Source organism: Aulonocara sp. 'chitande type north' Nkhata Bay, linkage group LG5, assembly GCF_057382095.1.
Source record: "Aulonocara sp. 'chitande type north' Nkhata Bay isolate Kocher_YH1m ecotype deep benthic linkage group LG5, A_spYH_male_GT1.1, whole genome shotgun sequence".
In the NCBI taxonomy this organism is placed as follows: Eukaryota; Metazoa; Chordata; class Actinopteri; order Cichliformes; family Cichlidae; genus Aulonocara; species Aulonocara sp. 'chitande type north' Nkhata Bay.
Genome location: NC_141348.1, coordinates 21,607,429 through 21,621,998, shown reverse-complemented (window position 1 = coordinate 21,621,998; position 14,570 = coordinate 21,607,429). Strand labels below are relative to the sequence as shown.

The 14,570-nt window shown below is 39.5% G+C and overlaps 2 protein-coding genes across 4 annotated transcripts; one reads left to right on the top strand and one right to left on the bottom strand.

The window, feature by feature from the left end:
- The first annotated feature begins 785 nt into the window (after positions 1-785).
- Positions 786-3,555, top strand: LOC147330475 (protein S100-B-like). The gene is made up of 3 exons (XM_086292044.1): positions 786-1,482; positions 1,677-1,820; positions 2,235-3,555. The coding sequence occupies exons 1-3, from the start codon at positions 1,477-1,479 to the stop codon at positions 2,382-2,384; spliced, it is 300 nt and encodes a 99-aa protein (XP_086148170.1). The 5' UTR covers positions 786-1,476; the 3' UTR covers positions 2,385-3,555.
- On the bottom strand, positions 2,031-10,172 carry LOC147330474 (peroxisomal succinyl-coenzyme A thioesterase-like). Of its 3 annotated transcripts, XM_086292041.1 has the most exons (12): positions 10,046-10,172; positions 8,690-8,815; positions 8,322-8,531; positions 7,691-7,790; positions 7,369-7,559; positions 7,114-7,289; positions 6,887-7,003; positions 6,677-6,756; positions 4,832-4,925; positions 4,635-4,715; positions 4,278-4,413; positions 2,031-4,161 (listed from the first exon to the last, which is right to left on the bottom strand). In XM_086292041.1, the coding sequence occupies exons 2-12, from the start codon at positions 8,796-8,798 to the stop codon at positions 4,061-4,063; spliced, it is 1,395 nt and encodes a 464-aa protein (XP_086148167.1). In that variant the 5' UTR covers positions 8,799-8,815; positions 10,046-10,172; the 3' UTR covers positions 2,031-4,060. The 3 variants fall into 3 exon arrangements, with proteins under 3 accessions (XP_086148167.1, XP_086148166.1, XP_086148165.1); XM_086292040.1 differs by having other exon boundaries at positions 2,031-4,413; positions 10,046-10,155; XM_086292039.1 differs by lacking the exons at positions 8,690-8,815; positions 10,046-10,172 and having other exon boundaries at positions 2,031-4,413; positions 8,322-8,677.
- Between the last annotated feature and the right edge of the window lie 4,398 nt (positions 10,173-14,570).

The following is a 14,570-nucleotide window of genomic DNA, read 5'->3' as shown; positions in this document are numbered from 1 at the left end:
GAAAAATCAGCCAGCGTGCAAAGACTTCGAAAGGCCTCCAGAAAACTTGAAGAATTATTGCTCAAGACCAATTTAAAAAACTGCTCCGTGGAAGCAAAATATAAAGAAATGAGGAATGACTCAAGAATTGTTCACAGCACTGTAAGTTGTCCTTTGTGTATTTTTGGACAAGTATTGTTGAAAAAGAGGTACTCAATTTGCATGTGATAGGTATTGATAATGGAGCTTTATTTAAACATCTTCTTGAGGACGTTCTTGTTTTTTTTAATGATATTTCTTAAATAATGTGAAACGAGGTTATGTTGAATCCAGGTCATTAGAAATGAACTGAAACTACACTGTTTATGAACATAAAATGCTTCTGTTTTAAATTAATATTTTTATATTACTGACTAATTCGCTGAGTGTATTCAACATGTGAATAATCTGGACCTTGTTTTTTCTTCCAGGAGGTACAAGGGTGGAAAATCATACTGATATACTAATTATACTAATATACTGATAGGAAAAGCATGTTGTACATTTCCAGACCATATTCGCTACATTATAATGCAATTTATTGATTAAGCCCCAGCAATGCCCCCAGTAATCATGTCTAATTTATAAGAAACTCGCCCCCACCACCCCATCTGCCTTTGTGGAGCACATTAGTTCTCTGTCATGCTTTTTTTTTATGCTGTATCGTATAGCCATATTCTTACTGTAATGAAATGGATTTCCATTTGAACTCTTTAGAGCTCCTTTAATGGGGAGGCACAGGCAATTCCAGCATCTCTTCCTGTTAAGACCCCAAACACAGTGCTGAGTTAAGAATACAACTGAAGCTCTTACTGTACTATCTCCATGTGACACGTATGGCAGTTCACTGGGATCGGTTTTTCACAACTGCTTTAGAGCCTTAAGACAAATGCAAATAGTTGCATCTGTAAATTAGATTACATCACATAAAGCAACTGAATTCTCTCTTTTGCATAAGGACAAAATCTTGCTTGGTGACTAATAATTATTTACTCTTATCAGACACTGTCAGATATTACTGGCCTTCATTTGAGCTCAAAGAAATCTCACTGAGATGCAGATCTGCAGATATTTAACACTTTTAAAGTCTCTTGTAGTTCTTGACTTTCTGTTACTTGTGACCTCATGGTTCTCAGCAAAGTATCCATTATGTGCTCATCTGAGGTTAGCCTTCATTTAAGCCTCATGTTAAGCTAAGTGCTGAAGAAAATAAATAAATAAAAATGCATACAGTATATTGCTCACATAAAGACTACTGCACACACACTTTACAGGCAAATGGTTCTTGGTTGAAGCTTTGACCACTAGGATCCATTAGTTGTGCATTACATGGTGAGTGTGAGACGATTGATCAATACAGTTTAGTGTGCGAGGTAATTTGAGCGAGGAAGAGAAGTCGCAGCTCGAAAAGCCTTCAGTCACACTGAAGATCCCTGGAAGACAGAGGAGGTTCTACAGATGGAGGTAAGAAAGACAAAATGCTCCCTATGCAAAACAGATTTTTCTTTAAATGTTGTCCTACAAGATCAGGATACAAATATGCTGTTATTAATGCATGCTTATAGTGTATTTAATGAAGAAAATCCAACAGACGGACAATTAACTTCTTTGTGTGGCGAGACAAAAGAACGGGAACTGATTCAAATTGTTTGTCTCAGGCCACAAAGGATGCTATGTCAGACCTGGAGAGCAGCATGATCACTATTATCCAAACTTTCCACCAATACTCGGGTCAGAAGTGCAATCTGAAGAAAGCAGACCTTAAAGAACTTATCAACAATGAGATGAATAATTTCATAGTGGTAAGATATCTTCTGCAAAGCGGGTGTGTTTATGACAACAATAATAAGCATGCATCAATTTGTTGGCACGCAGCACAGTGTGTATTTAAATAAGAAAAAAACTGCACAGAATTTCACAAACATTATTGATGGATTTAAAATTTATACGAGCAAAGCATGTACAACTGACTAAGGTTGCTTGGGGCTGTAGTGGATTTTTATTTGCTTCCTTTTCAAGCGTTGACACGCTGCACAGCTGAGTCTCAGAGATATTAAAAATATATTAGATAACTAACAATTTTCCTTCTATTCCGGTGTAATTAAGATTTAAGCCTAGTAGAGTTAGTGGTGATGCTACAGATTTATCAGTGTTATTAAATATACTGTCCATTTACTACTAATGATGAACTTTAATGCAATTTTCCTGCTAAACAGAAAATCAAGGAGAAGGACACACTGGATAAACTCTTCGCTGACCTCGACCAGAACGGAGATTTGGAGATCGACTTCAAAGAGTTCATTGCCCTCATCGCCATGGTCACCTCTGCTTGCAATGAACTGTTTATTCCAAAGCAACAGAAATAGTTTGCATGCACATGAATTACTCATTTAAAGAAAGTATGTTTTGTTTTTTGTGAGACTGGGAGACTCTTATTAGTCATGCAGTTTGATACTTTTTGTTAGTATGGAAATGTTTGCTGAATACACTTACCAGTCACTTTATTAGGTACACCTATTCAGCTGCTCATTAACACAAATATCTAATAAGCCAATCACAAGGCAGCAACTCAACAGATTTAAATATGTAGACATTGACCTTTTAAGTTCTGTCAGAGAAGAATGGCCAGATTGATTTGCGCTAACAGGAAGGCAGCAGTAACTCCCTCTTTACAACCAAAGCACAGCATCTCTCAAGGCACAAAATGAAACCTCAAACCTTGAAGCAGATAAACTACAGCAGCAGACGACTACTCCTATCAGCTGAGGCCACAATGGAAGACTGAAAAATGTTGCCTGATCTGATGAGAGTAGATTTCAACTGTGACATTTGGACGGTAGAGTCCGAATGTGATGTAAGCAAGATGAACTTTTAGATCTATGGATCCTGCAGTTCAGGCTGGTGGTGGTGAAATAGTGTGGGGGATATTTTTTGGCACAGTTTTGGCTATTTAGTACCAATTGGGTTTAAACACTACAGCATACCAGTGTATTGTTGCCGAACCTGTCGATCCCTTTATGACTGCTGTGTACCCATCTCCTGATGGCTGCTTGTAGGAGGAAAACAAAATGTCATAAAGCGCAGATTGTCTCAGACTAGAATCTTGAACATGAGTTCAGTGTCCTCAAAAGGCCTCCACAGTCACCCGACCTCAATCCACCTTTGGGATGTGGTGGAACACAAAATTTGCATCATGGATGTGCAGCCAACAAATCTGCAGCAACTGTGTGGCACTATCATATCAAGATCTCTGAGGCATGTTTCCAGCACCTTGTTGAATCTGTTTCAAAGAATTAATGTAGTAATGAAGGCAAAAGAGGGTCCAAACGGACACCACCAATGTATACCTAATAAAATGGCTGGTGAGTTTCTAATATAGCATGTGTGGAATATGTATTTGAGAAACAAAAATATATAAACGTATGATACTTCCACATATTTGTCTGTCATTACTAAACATTTATGCTCATCTGACAGAATCGATAAGCTACAGCAGTACTGGGACATGTTTAACAGATGCTGCTTCACAACATGCCCTCTGAAGCAAGGACGTCTTTTTTTTTGTTTTGATTACACACTCCTCTCTCCCCTTGTGAGGAGTCAAAAAGGTGAGGAAAGGAAACGAGGATACACAAACTGAGAAATAGGAGGAAAGGCCAAGCTGACTGGTTCCATCTTTTAGAAAGACAAATAACAGACGTGTGTGTACATGTAATGCAGTCCAGCTAAGAAAATTAACACCTATACTACTTGTTGAGTAGTATAGGCACAGCTGTACCTGACAGCCCAACATCTGTGGGTCTAAACTGCTGAAAGCTTTCTTTTCCTTTGTACGGTGCAGACTGACTCATACTGAACTGGCTGTTTTGATAGCAACCAAACAGCGACCTCTTGTGGCCCAAATAGTTTTTAAATGAGTTTTATTTATTTATTTATTTTTTAAAACGCAAGTTGCACACCAGTCGTAGGACATCTTTCACAGCTCAAACAAATGCAGGATTTCAGAATCATGTTAACGATGGATTATTGTCCATGTGGAGATTCACCGCCTCAGATGGGTTTCCATAAACTCTAGGATCCTCTTCCAGGAATCTTCTTGAGCAGCAGCGTGGGGTGCGGGGTGACCTCCCCACAGAGTGAATACTGCAGGGAAGAAAAACAAACAAACAAAAAAACCCAAAAACAACCAACTGCAAATTTATTTACCATTATATATTGTATTCTTAATAAAATACAATGAGAGGAAAACTTAAGCTCACATTTCTCTGGTTTGGCTCTCCATAGAGACACTCTTGCACACGGTGCGTAGGGTGGCTCGATCAGGTGACCGGCACCGGGATATGACAAGCGGGTAAACAGCTGGGATTTACCTGCAGACCTCAGGGCCTCCTCAATCTGATGACCAGCGATCAGAGTAAACAATGAAACAGTGTGCAGTCAGTCCACACAGACAATATACAAAACTGCATTCAGGTGACTATAAATGACTGTTGTATTCTTAGAGTGTTTTAATACATTTCAGTAGACATCAAGAGTCTCCAAATAATATATACAGGACAACATAACATTTAAAATGTAATCTGTAATTGTAATTAAAGTAAAATAAGTTAATTTACCACATCTGCATTCTCTGTGCTTGCAGCACACAGATCGTCTTCACCCACTATGTACATGAGAGGACAGGTGATGTTCTTTACCTACAAAAAGAAAATAAGAGAAAACAAAACAAACAAAAAAAAACAATAAAGAGCAGAGATTACTGAGCTCTATACACATGTGCTTCTCTATGCATGTGTGATGGGCAGAGAAGAACCTTCTGTTTGTTCTCAGCGGGCAGATTATCCGGCAGAGAGACATGTCTGAAACTCACACGGCCTCGATCATCGAGCTCCCAATGTTTCTGGTCACTTAAAGAGCAGAACAGGACAGAGATGGTACTGTTTGTTAACATCTACTCGTGAAAATCTTAAAAACAGCGATTACTATGTCAGCCCTGGAGTAGACGGAGGACCCTGAACTAGATAAAAGTCCAGGTTACAATTATGTTTTTGGACCACAATATACTTTTGTAAGGTACATCACCACACTGGAGTTTAAAGACTCAATATGATTGAAGTTAAGACTTTCAAGTAGAATTCATTAGGTTTTACGAGAGCATTTCATTAACTGTTGCAAAATCAAAACAAATTTATGAGAGAGGTAGCAAAAACCTGCAGCTAAAGTGCATCACAGAATTATTTCCATGGTTAAAAAAAAAGAACTTCACAACACCTAACAAGTCAAGATCACTCGACAGATACAGTCGTATCACCGTTAATGCGTGCAATCAGCAGATGGCTTTTATGGGTCAAGATTATTCTGTACCAGAATGACTGGGAAAGAAAAGCATGGCAAGGAAAAGGAAAAAGGTCATGAAATTAAGTACAACATATCATCTGTAATTAAATGTTACCCAGGTCTGACACACTCCACACACCCAATAAAGAGTTTGTTGGGTGCTTGTTAGTTTGTTGCCACAGCAAAGCCAAATTAGTTTAACTGATTTCAAATGATTGTCAACAAATACCCCACAAACGTAGCAGAGTAATTTTCCTAATATGAGCCCTTTCCTAACATTTGAGACACAGCGCTGCTATCAAATTCAAACAGACTTCATATTTTTCTCAGTTTAGAGATTTTCTTTGCTCCATTGTGACTAAAGTAGGAGTTTATGAAATGTGCAAATCATTGCACCAACTGTTTTGGAATTGGGGCTGTATATTGCACTTAAAGCATACTGTAAACACATAATTTCACTGAAACTCAACATAACCTTGCCCCAATCAGGTTCACCATAAGTTACCACCATGATTTATCCAGATTAAAAGAGAGCCACAAAGTACACTATTATAATCAGTCCTTATGTTTAAAATTTGTTAGACTGCCCATCTTAATGTGGGATTTTGTTAAAAATCCACTGGAGAGGTGTACAGAGGCCATGCTATCAAAATAAAAAGCATCACTGTCCAGAAATCAAAACCAACATTAAAATAAGAAATATCTATAAGTACTCTGTACTTATAAGTGACACCAGAAGTGAACGGTTCAAATAGACTGGATCCGGTCCCGTACCAGCAGACTGAGAGACAGCTTTTTCCATCAGGCCATCAGACTGCTGAACACGTCATAGACACCTCAGCTTCACTACTGGAACTTGAACATTATGCACTCCACACTGTATATAAATGCCACTTGTTTTGCACATATTCAACTCTGTATATTTTATATATTTTATTATTATTATTATTTTTATTATTTTTATTTTTTATTTTTTATTTTTTTTTACTATTTAATTTGTAAAAATGTGTACACACACACACACACACACACACACACACACACACACACACAGGAAAATATTTAGTATACACATCCAGAAATGCATACACTATTATATATTGTACATATATTTATTAGTTTCAGGTTGGCCATTCTTGTATTTTGCTCGTTTGTGTTGTTGTGTTTGCACATCTCTGTTGCTTGTGGGGCTCGCACACAAGAATTTCACTCGCATGTGCTGTGCCAGTGTGCCTGCACATGTGATGTGACAATAAAAGTGATTTGATTTGATTTGATTTGATTTGATTTGAGAGTAGAATCTAAAGTAACCAGCCATTACCTCTCAATCGTTTTGGTCTTGCCATCTTCATCTAACAGCGGGCTTCCTACTGGCCCGTTAATACAAATCAAACATGATGGCTGGAAAGGGGAACAAATGAATGTTAACGTCATTCATAATTGCCTGTCTATCAGATTTGTATTTTTCATATGCAAATAACAATGTGATGATCATACGGCAGATTTCAAAACAGGTGAGTTTGGGACGCACTTTAACACCAATCCTAGTGGCGATGCGAAGGGTCAGACAGACTCCAAAGGAGAGGCCAATGACCCCAATTCTGTCTGCATCGACCTGACAGTGATCTTGAAGTAGCTGGAAGGCTGACTGACCAAACAAAACATTTTAAGAGAGTGACAAAAACATTACAAACAAATACAAGGCTGTTAGGTTAAATCCAGTGCTTATACACTGAAACTCAGACAAAGTTATCCTACTTTGAAATACAAATCGCCAACACTCATTATGTCTGGTGGTCCAGGTAAGTCTTTGTGCCCCATGTAGGCAACAGAAAGACTCGCGAATCCCCTGGAGGCAAAAAGTGCAGAGCGGTACTCCGACAGTCCTCCACCCATTCCCCACAGATCCAGCATAGCAGGAAAAGGGCCCGGGCCTGCAGGAAATCAGCATGTGAAGTTCAGTGACTGCTGACTAAAGCACTGCCAATAAATGCCACTTCAGTGAACGCTCACCAGGGGGTAAGAATAATGTTCCTACAATTTTGTTCTGACGAATCTCTATTCTCCTCACTCCTGGCGCCATGTACCAGCGCTCAACGGTTACAGCTGCCAGCTCAGTGCTCTGCCCCTCACTGGGTGAAGTGTGGCCCTCCAGTAAGGAGATGTTCACTATGTATGGCGTCTCCACGTTTCTTTTCCTAAGCCTGTGATCAGCATTTATATTTACACAGAGAAAGAAGCAGTCAGTGAAGCCAGAAATGTAGAATGAATGAAAGAATCCTTTAGCTGTATTTTTAAGTGCGCAACATAAGAGGCAGCTGGATTTGAAACCTGCCTCAAACCTTCTCTGCTTCTGAGTGCAGGCTCCAAAGCCCAGAAGAGTCCCATCGGCTCACAGCCTAAATAAGAACCTCCAACTGAATGATCGCTGGTCACTATTCAGGTAAGAACAGAGACAAAAATAAAATGAAACACTGCCTGCATAAAAGCCTGGTTAATATCTCTTCACACAATCTTTACTGTCTCCTTGTTAAAACGGAGTCTGATTATTTTCTTTCTACAATATAAAGTGCCTTGAAGCTACTGTTGATAAGAAATCGCGTGCACGATATAAATAAAATAAAATTGAACTGAAGTGAATTAATATAACATGACTGCCACAGGATGTCTCCACAGTAAACACATTAAATATTAACCTGTGACTTTTATCAATAATTACTTGCAGCTTGCAGATTAAAATGACAAACACTTTGTTCAATTTAATTTCAGCAGGTTTGTTTTTTGCTCCATTTTGTTTTTAAATACAATAAAAAAGTCAAACCCTGCCACTGGCACAGTGAGCATCTCAACATTATTGCCCTGCTTATATGTCCCACATGCCAGCTGCTTTTATTTATGTGGACATCTATATATTACAGAAACTGTCTACTATGTCACCCAACAGCACTTAAGAGTATTTCACTCACAGTTGATGCTCCTGCTCGCATTTGTTGTATAATGAGCAAACGCCTCCCACAGATCTCCCTCCTCACTGTGCATTTGTGCGCATACTGTGACAGGATAATTTTGAGACAGGAAACGCCCTTTAATGCTGATCTGTTCATCTATGAGCGCACGAACAGGAGCGGCTGACAGCAAAGGGCTTTGTCTAAAGCTGCTCTTCCTCCGAACTTCACCTGTTAAAAAACAAACAAACATATATATACACACACATACAAATAAAACCGAGAACTTCTGATACAGACACTCTTCAGGCATGTACAGATTGAAAAAAATGATACTGATCATCTTTGATATTTAAAAAAAAAAAGAGACCCTCAAATATTATTCTTACCAACAGCACGCTGAAGCCTGGGCAGTTTCCCACGCACACTGATGCACGACATCATCCTCTTTTCTATGAGCTGCCATATTCTTGTCACACTCATATGTGCCCTAAACATTATGGTCTTTCTTGACACTATAAACACAAAGTAAATATCAAATACTAAAACACTTAAAATCAAAGTAAAGGGTTAAATATCAATAACTACAACTAATCCAAGGTTGGACAGCATGCTCTGCTGTCAGGTTCTGTCTAAGACTTGCTCTTGTGTTAGAGATTAACCTTAGACCTTTGTCCTTTTCACATGTGCACTGTATTTTTTTTTTTTAAAAAAACAAAGAACTGCAAAGCTTTGTAACTTGGATTTCTTTTAAGTCTGCCTTACTAATGTGAATTAATAATGCTGTTACAATTACTGTTTAACTTGAGTTCTGAATTCATGATCAGAATCATCCACCATACATTCAGGTTTCACCCACATGTGACTATTTCCCGTGAGCGTCAAGCTAGTCTTGATCCACCCATCACTTCTATACATTTTCTAAGGAAAACTGGGAAATAGGTGCAGTGATTTACTAAAACATGCAAACTTATACAGAAATATGAAGCAAAAGCTGAGTTTATACCAATCTAACGAGCGTGAACGTCAATATTCTCCAACACAGTCATTTCTTGAAGTAGTCTTTAGGAATACTTCTCCAGGCTTCTTGAAGGACATGCAAAGCTCCTCTTTGGATATTGGCTGCCTTTGGAGGCTAATCCATGACTGCTACATTGTGTTTTCTTTCCAGGTGTGTTTTTACTGAACTGGCAGTGTGTTTGTGATCACTGCTGAAAAATGTAGCTGTTGCCAATCACATGCTTTCTGACTGGCTAAGGCTGACAGCACATTTCGACATTCATAATTCCTTCAATTTTAACAAGTTCTCCCCACCCCTTCCTGAAATTCATCCCTAAACCACGACATAGTCCCCAGCTTGTTTTACAGATGACTGCAGACACTCGCTGTTGTACCGCTCTCTTGACCTCCTCTAACAATTTGAACCAAAATTTAAAAGCTGGATTGAAATAAAATATAAAACGTGGGCTGGCTCGAGATTTTTGCACAGTACTGTATCTTAACCTGATAACGCCATACTCAGATGTGTTAATGGAAGCAGATTTTTTTTTTAAAGAATCGTATAAAACTGAATCCAATTTCACTGAGTATAGAGTACATGTGCACAATATTAAGGTACAAAGCCTCAATTTTCACCAGGGGGGAAAAATACTAAATTATACTTTTTCGCTGTGTTTAATAATTATTTTAGCATAAAGTATGAATCTGCAAAAAGAAAAAAAAGGAAAATAAAATGACATAATTACCTCTGAAAGGTATTTGGAAAAATAAAACTGGAGCAATAAGCCTGGAAACCGTCAATAAAAGTGAAAAGCTTTCGCAAGGTGAAAAGTGGATGTTCAGGTGGTCGGTTGCAGCTGCACAAACGCACGTCCCATATCCCCCAACTGCAAATCTTTATATGTGTATATATATATATATATATATATATATATATATATATATACACACACATATATACACACACATATATATGTATATATATGTATATGTGTATGTATATATATATATATATGTGCGTGTTTTTTATTTTGACAGCGAATGCGCACCACTTATGTGCAGCCCTGGTTATTTAGCTCGTCATATCGCAGCCACAGAAATTATTTTGTCCATGAAACCATAAAGCTGCACTTTCTTTTTGCCTTATAGTCTGATTTGTCATAACTTCTCCGTTTTGTGGTAAGCTTTTCTTTGGCTGTCACTTCTTCACCCTGACCTCTCTTATTTGGCTCAGCAGAACTAAAATATATATCCTGCTGCTTTTACACACGCACTCACATAAGCTCAGCGATTCTCTGCGCAATCAACCTCTCACATGTTTAAGCTTGCTGCGGGAGATTTCACTTGTCATGTTTGCATAGTAAGCTAACGATTAATAAGACGATGTCAGAGGAATTGGTGCACAAATTATCATCACTCACAGATCAGGGCTGTCGCTCTCTATACACAGTTCGCACGATTGCAAAGTGAAAGCAAAAAAACAAGCGCAAATTCAAACGGGACTTCAATATGTCACATATTGACAGTGGCTCACCGATGCCAATGACATAATTACCCAGCTACATTTCTGAAAGAATGCAAAAGCATTGACATATATTTTTCCTACAATAGCCCGACGGGCAGGGCAGAGATAGATTTTGGTAGCCGGACTGAAAAAATCGCTAGCTCCGGGACGTCGGGCTAGCGATATTGCGAGCCCTGTATCTGATTGAGGAATCACTCATCTTTGGAAAAGAGAGTTTATTACAGAGAAATGTCTCTTTCCAAAATAAAAGCTATACTATCCGCTTCTTCTGGGCTATATTCTCAGCAGCATATTAAACATATAAGGAGAATCATGTGCTAACAGCTGTCTAAATGACTCGGCTAAAGTTAGTAGCATGCTTGCTTTTTTTTGTCTGCTTCCACTTGTCTTTGCACTAGGATGATGTCGGCGTAAATGTGCAGTCATATTCGTCGTGTTCCCACTAGTGCTTTCAGGTTAATCTCGTTGAAATGACCTTAACGCCACAACACTGCAAATCTCCGTTAATGAGCTACCGCCGATCGCCCCGTGCATGGGGCTAGACGGCCAACACGTTAACGAGCTAACTGCGCTAACACACTAGTTCACACCAATGTAATTGAGCATTGCATGGCACATCCAACATACTGTTTTACTTTAGTTACCTTCAGGGTCATACTTCACATGAAAACCAAAATAATTCCAAACGCCAGAACTGAATGAGGGTGGGGGAGGTGCCCTGCGCTCTTCCTTCTGACTATGCTGTCTGTGTTGAGCGCTCAGTGGATCTGCGCTGGACAGTGCAGCCTAGGCGGAGTAGTCGAACACAGATTCACTGAGCGCTCAACACAGACAGCATCGTCAGAAGGAAAATTGATAAAATAAATTACAAATGTTGTATTGTTCGATACATATGCGTACCGAACCGAAAGCACTGTATCCAACGGTTCAATATCGATACGAATATCGTTGCACCCCTAATATATATATATATATATATATATATATATATATATATATATATATATATATATATATATATATATATATATATATATATCAGTCCAGCTGGACAAAGCTGGACTGAAAGACAGCACAGAGGCACTAATCATGGCAGCACAAGAACAAGCTCTGAGCACAAGATCCATAGAGGCTGGGGTCTATCACACCAGGCAAGACCCCGGGTGCAGGCTGTGTAAAGATGCCCCAGAGACAATCCAGCACATAACAGCAGGGTGCAAGATGCTAGCAGGCAAGGCATACATGGAACGCCATAACCAAGTGGCCGGCATAGTGTACAGGAACATCTGTGCCGAGTATAATCTGGAAGTCCCGAGGTCAAAATGGGAGATGCCCCCAAGGGTGGTGGAGAATGACCGAGCTAAGATCCTGTGGGACTTCCAGATACAGACGGACAAAATGGTGGTGGCTAACCAACCGGACATAGTGGTGGTAGACAAACAGAAGAAGACGGCCGTAGTGATCGATGTAGCGGTTCCGAATGACAGCAATATCAGGAAGAAGGAACACGAGAAGCTGGAGAAATACCAAGGGCTCAGAGAAGAGCTCGAGAGGATGTGGAGGGTGAAGGTAACGGTGGTCCCCGTGGTAATCGGAGCACTAGGTGCGGTGACTCCCAAGCTAGGCGAGTGGCTCCAGCAGATCCCGGGAATAACATCGGAGATCTCTGTCCAGAAGAGCGCAGTCCTGGGAACAGCTAAGATACTGCGCAGGACCCTCAAGCTCCCAGGCCTCTGGTAGAGGACCCGAGCTTGAAGGATAAACCGCCCGCAGGGGCGTGCTGGGTGTTTTTATATATATATATATATATATATATATATATATATATATATATATATAAAAAAGCAAGGCCAAACAACATTACCTTACAAACGCAGTGGCAACCAGTGCACACAAAGCTCCGACTAAGAAAAAGGCTAACTTTAAGTTAAAAAAAATCAGGAACACCTGGCAAGGGGGGCGTGCCAGATCTGGTCACCATGGGTTGTATAATGTTTTCTTTTTAAAATCATTAATCATGAAGTCAGTCCTTTCTAAAGCTCAGAACTCACCTCCCAAAAGCTTCACACATCGACGAGCCTGAAAGTGGTTCAACTTGACCCCAACCAGAAAAAAATAAATCCTCTTATAGCCTGATAAGTTCCAGAAAAAAAGACTTTTTACTTGATACCAGACTGAATTGTCCATTTCCATTTCCTCCTATTTTAAATAAGAAAACTTTATTATTAGTGAAATACAGTATTTCTGAGCAGAGATGGGCAGTAACACGTTACTGTAATCTGATTACTTTTTTCAAGTAACGAGTAAAGTAAGGGATTACTATTGCAAAAACGGCAATTAGATTACCGTTACTTTCCCGTAGGAACGCTGCGTTACTGCGTTACTAAAACCGTGATTTTTTGCAAGAATGTCTCACGACAGTGACGTAAGTGAGTGCGCCGTTCGTGACAACAGCTGTGTGCAGATCAACAATGGATCACATATTGATTGCGGGAGAGAGTATGAGCGTGCAGCGTTTAAAGCGTGGAAGTACTGACCTTACTTTGAGTTTGATTCCATAAAAAGTGACAAAAACATTAGTGTCCATCGTGCGTGGGAAGAAAACTTCTTTTTACAGCGAAAAAAACCCCCTAAACTTCCAAGCAAGTACTGAGTGCGCAACGACATAATGGGAAATTCACAGAGAAACTCGCGGATTCTTCAACTGACCGCGGCACACCTGCACCAGGGTAAACCTCCGTCTACCTCAGTCCTGCTTTACAGGTGAAAATAGAGCAACAGGACCGCTGAGTCTTTGACTTTATTTATTTACTGCTGTGTTTTACTTGCATCTATTTGAAAGAGTGAGTGTAAACACAAAAAATATTTTATTTTATGTGTTGGAATGTGCAGAAAATAGGTTTAAATGTTAAACTAATTTATTCAAGTCAGAGAATGTTGCATATAATTAAATTTTTGCTTGATGCATAAAGTTAAAAGATTAAAACTGATAAAACAAGTTAAAAAAAGAGACTTTTCCATTTGATTACATTTTGTATGATGGATTATGTAGAAAAAGTAGAATTGGGCTGAAAGCTCTATCGCTTTGTCATCTATTCAGGTTGTAAATCGTGTTTTTACAAAGTAACTAAGTAACTAAGTAACTAAGTAATTAATTACTTTTGAAAATAAGTAATCAGTAAAGTAACGGGATTACTTTTTGGGGGAAGTAATCAGTAATTAGTTACTGATTACTTTTTTTAAGTAACTTGACCAACACTGCCCAGGAGGCATCCTTGTCAGATGCCTGAACCACCTCAACTGGCTTTTTTTGATGTGGAGGAGTAGTCGCTCTACCCTGAGCCCTTTCCGGATGGCCAGACTCCACAACCTATCTTTAAGGGAAAGGTCAGCCACCCTTCGGAGGATGCTCATTTCCGCTGCTTGTATCTGCAATCTCATTCTTTCTCATTCTTTCACTACCCAAAGCTTGTGACCATAGATAAGAGTAGGGACATAGATCAACCGGTAAATCGAGAGCTTCGCTTTTAAGCCCAGCTCTCTCTTCACCACAATGGACTGGTACAGCATCCACATCACTGCAGCCACAGAACCTATCCATATGTCACCAAGGAATTGCTTAACTGCCACAGTGACCTCTTTCTCGGTGATGGACGACTTGTCCCCGCTCGTCTTCAGACTTTTGGTGCTGTAAGCCAGGGAGATGGCTCCACAATCCAATGAGAGACCCCAGGTTTAAACGGAGC

Coding starts and splice junctions, on each gene's coding strand:
- LOC147330475 (XM_086292044.1), top strand. Junction 1,821..2,234: donor AGATGAATAATTTCATAGTG/GTAAGATATCTT, acceptor CCTGCTAAACAG/AAAATCAAGGAGAAGGACAC.
- LOC147330474 (XM_086292039.1), bottom strand. CDS start 8,643: ATGATCAGTATCATTTTTTTCAATCTGTACATGCCTGAAGAGTGTCTG. Junction 7,560..7,690: donor AGAAGCAGAGAAGGTTTGAG/GCAGGTTTCAAA, acceptor TGCTGATCACAG/GCTTAGGAAAAGAAACGTGG. Junction 7,290..7,368: donor AACATTATTCTTACCCCCTG/GTGAGCGTTCAC, acceptor GATTTCCTGCAG/GCCCGGGCCCTTTTCCTGCT.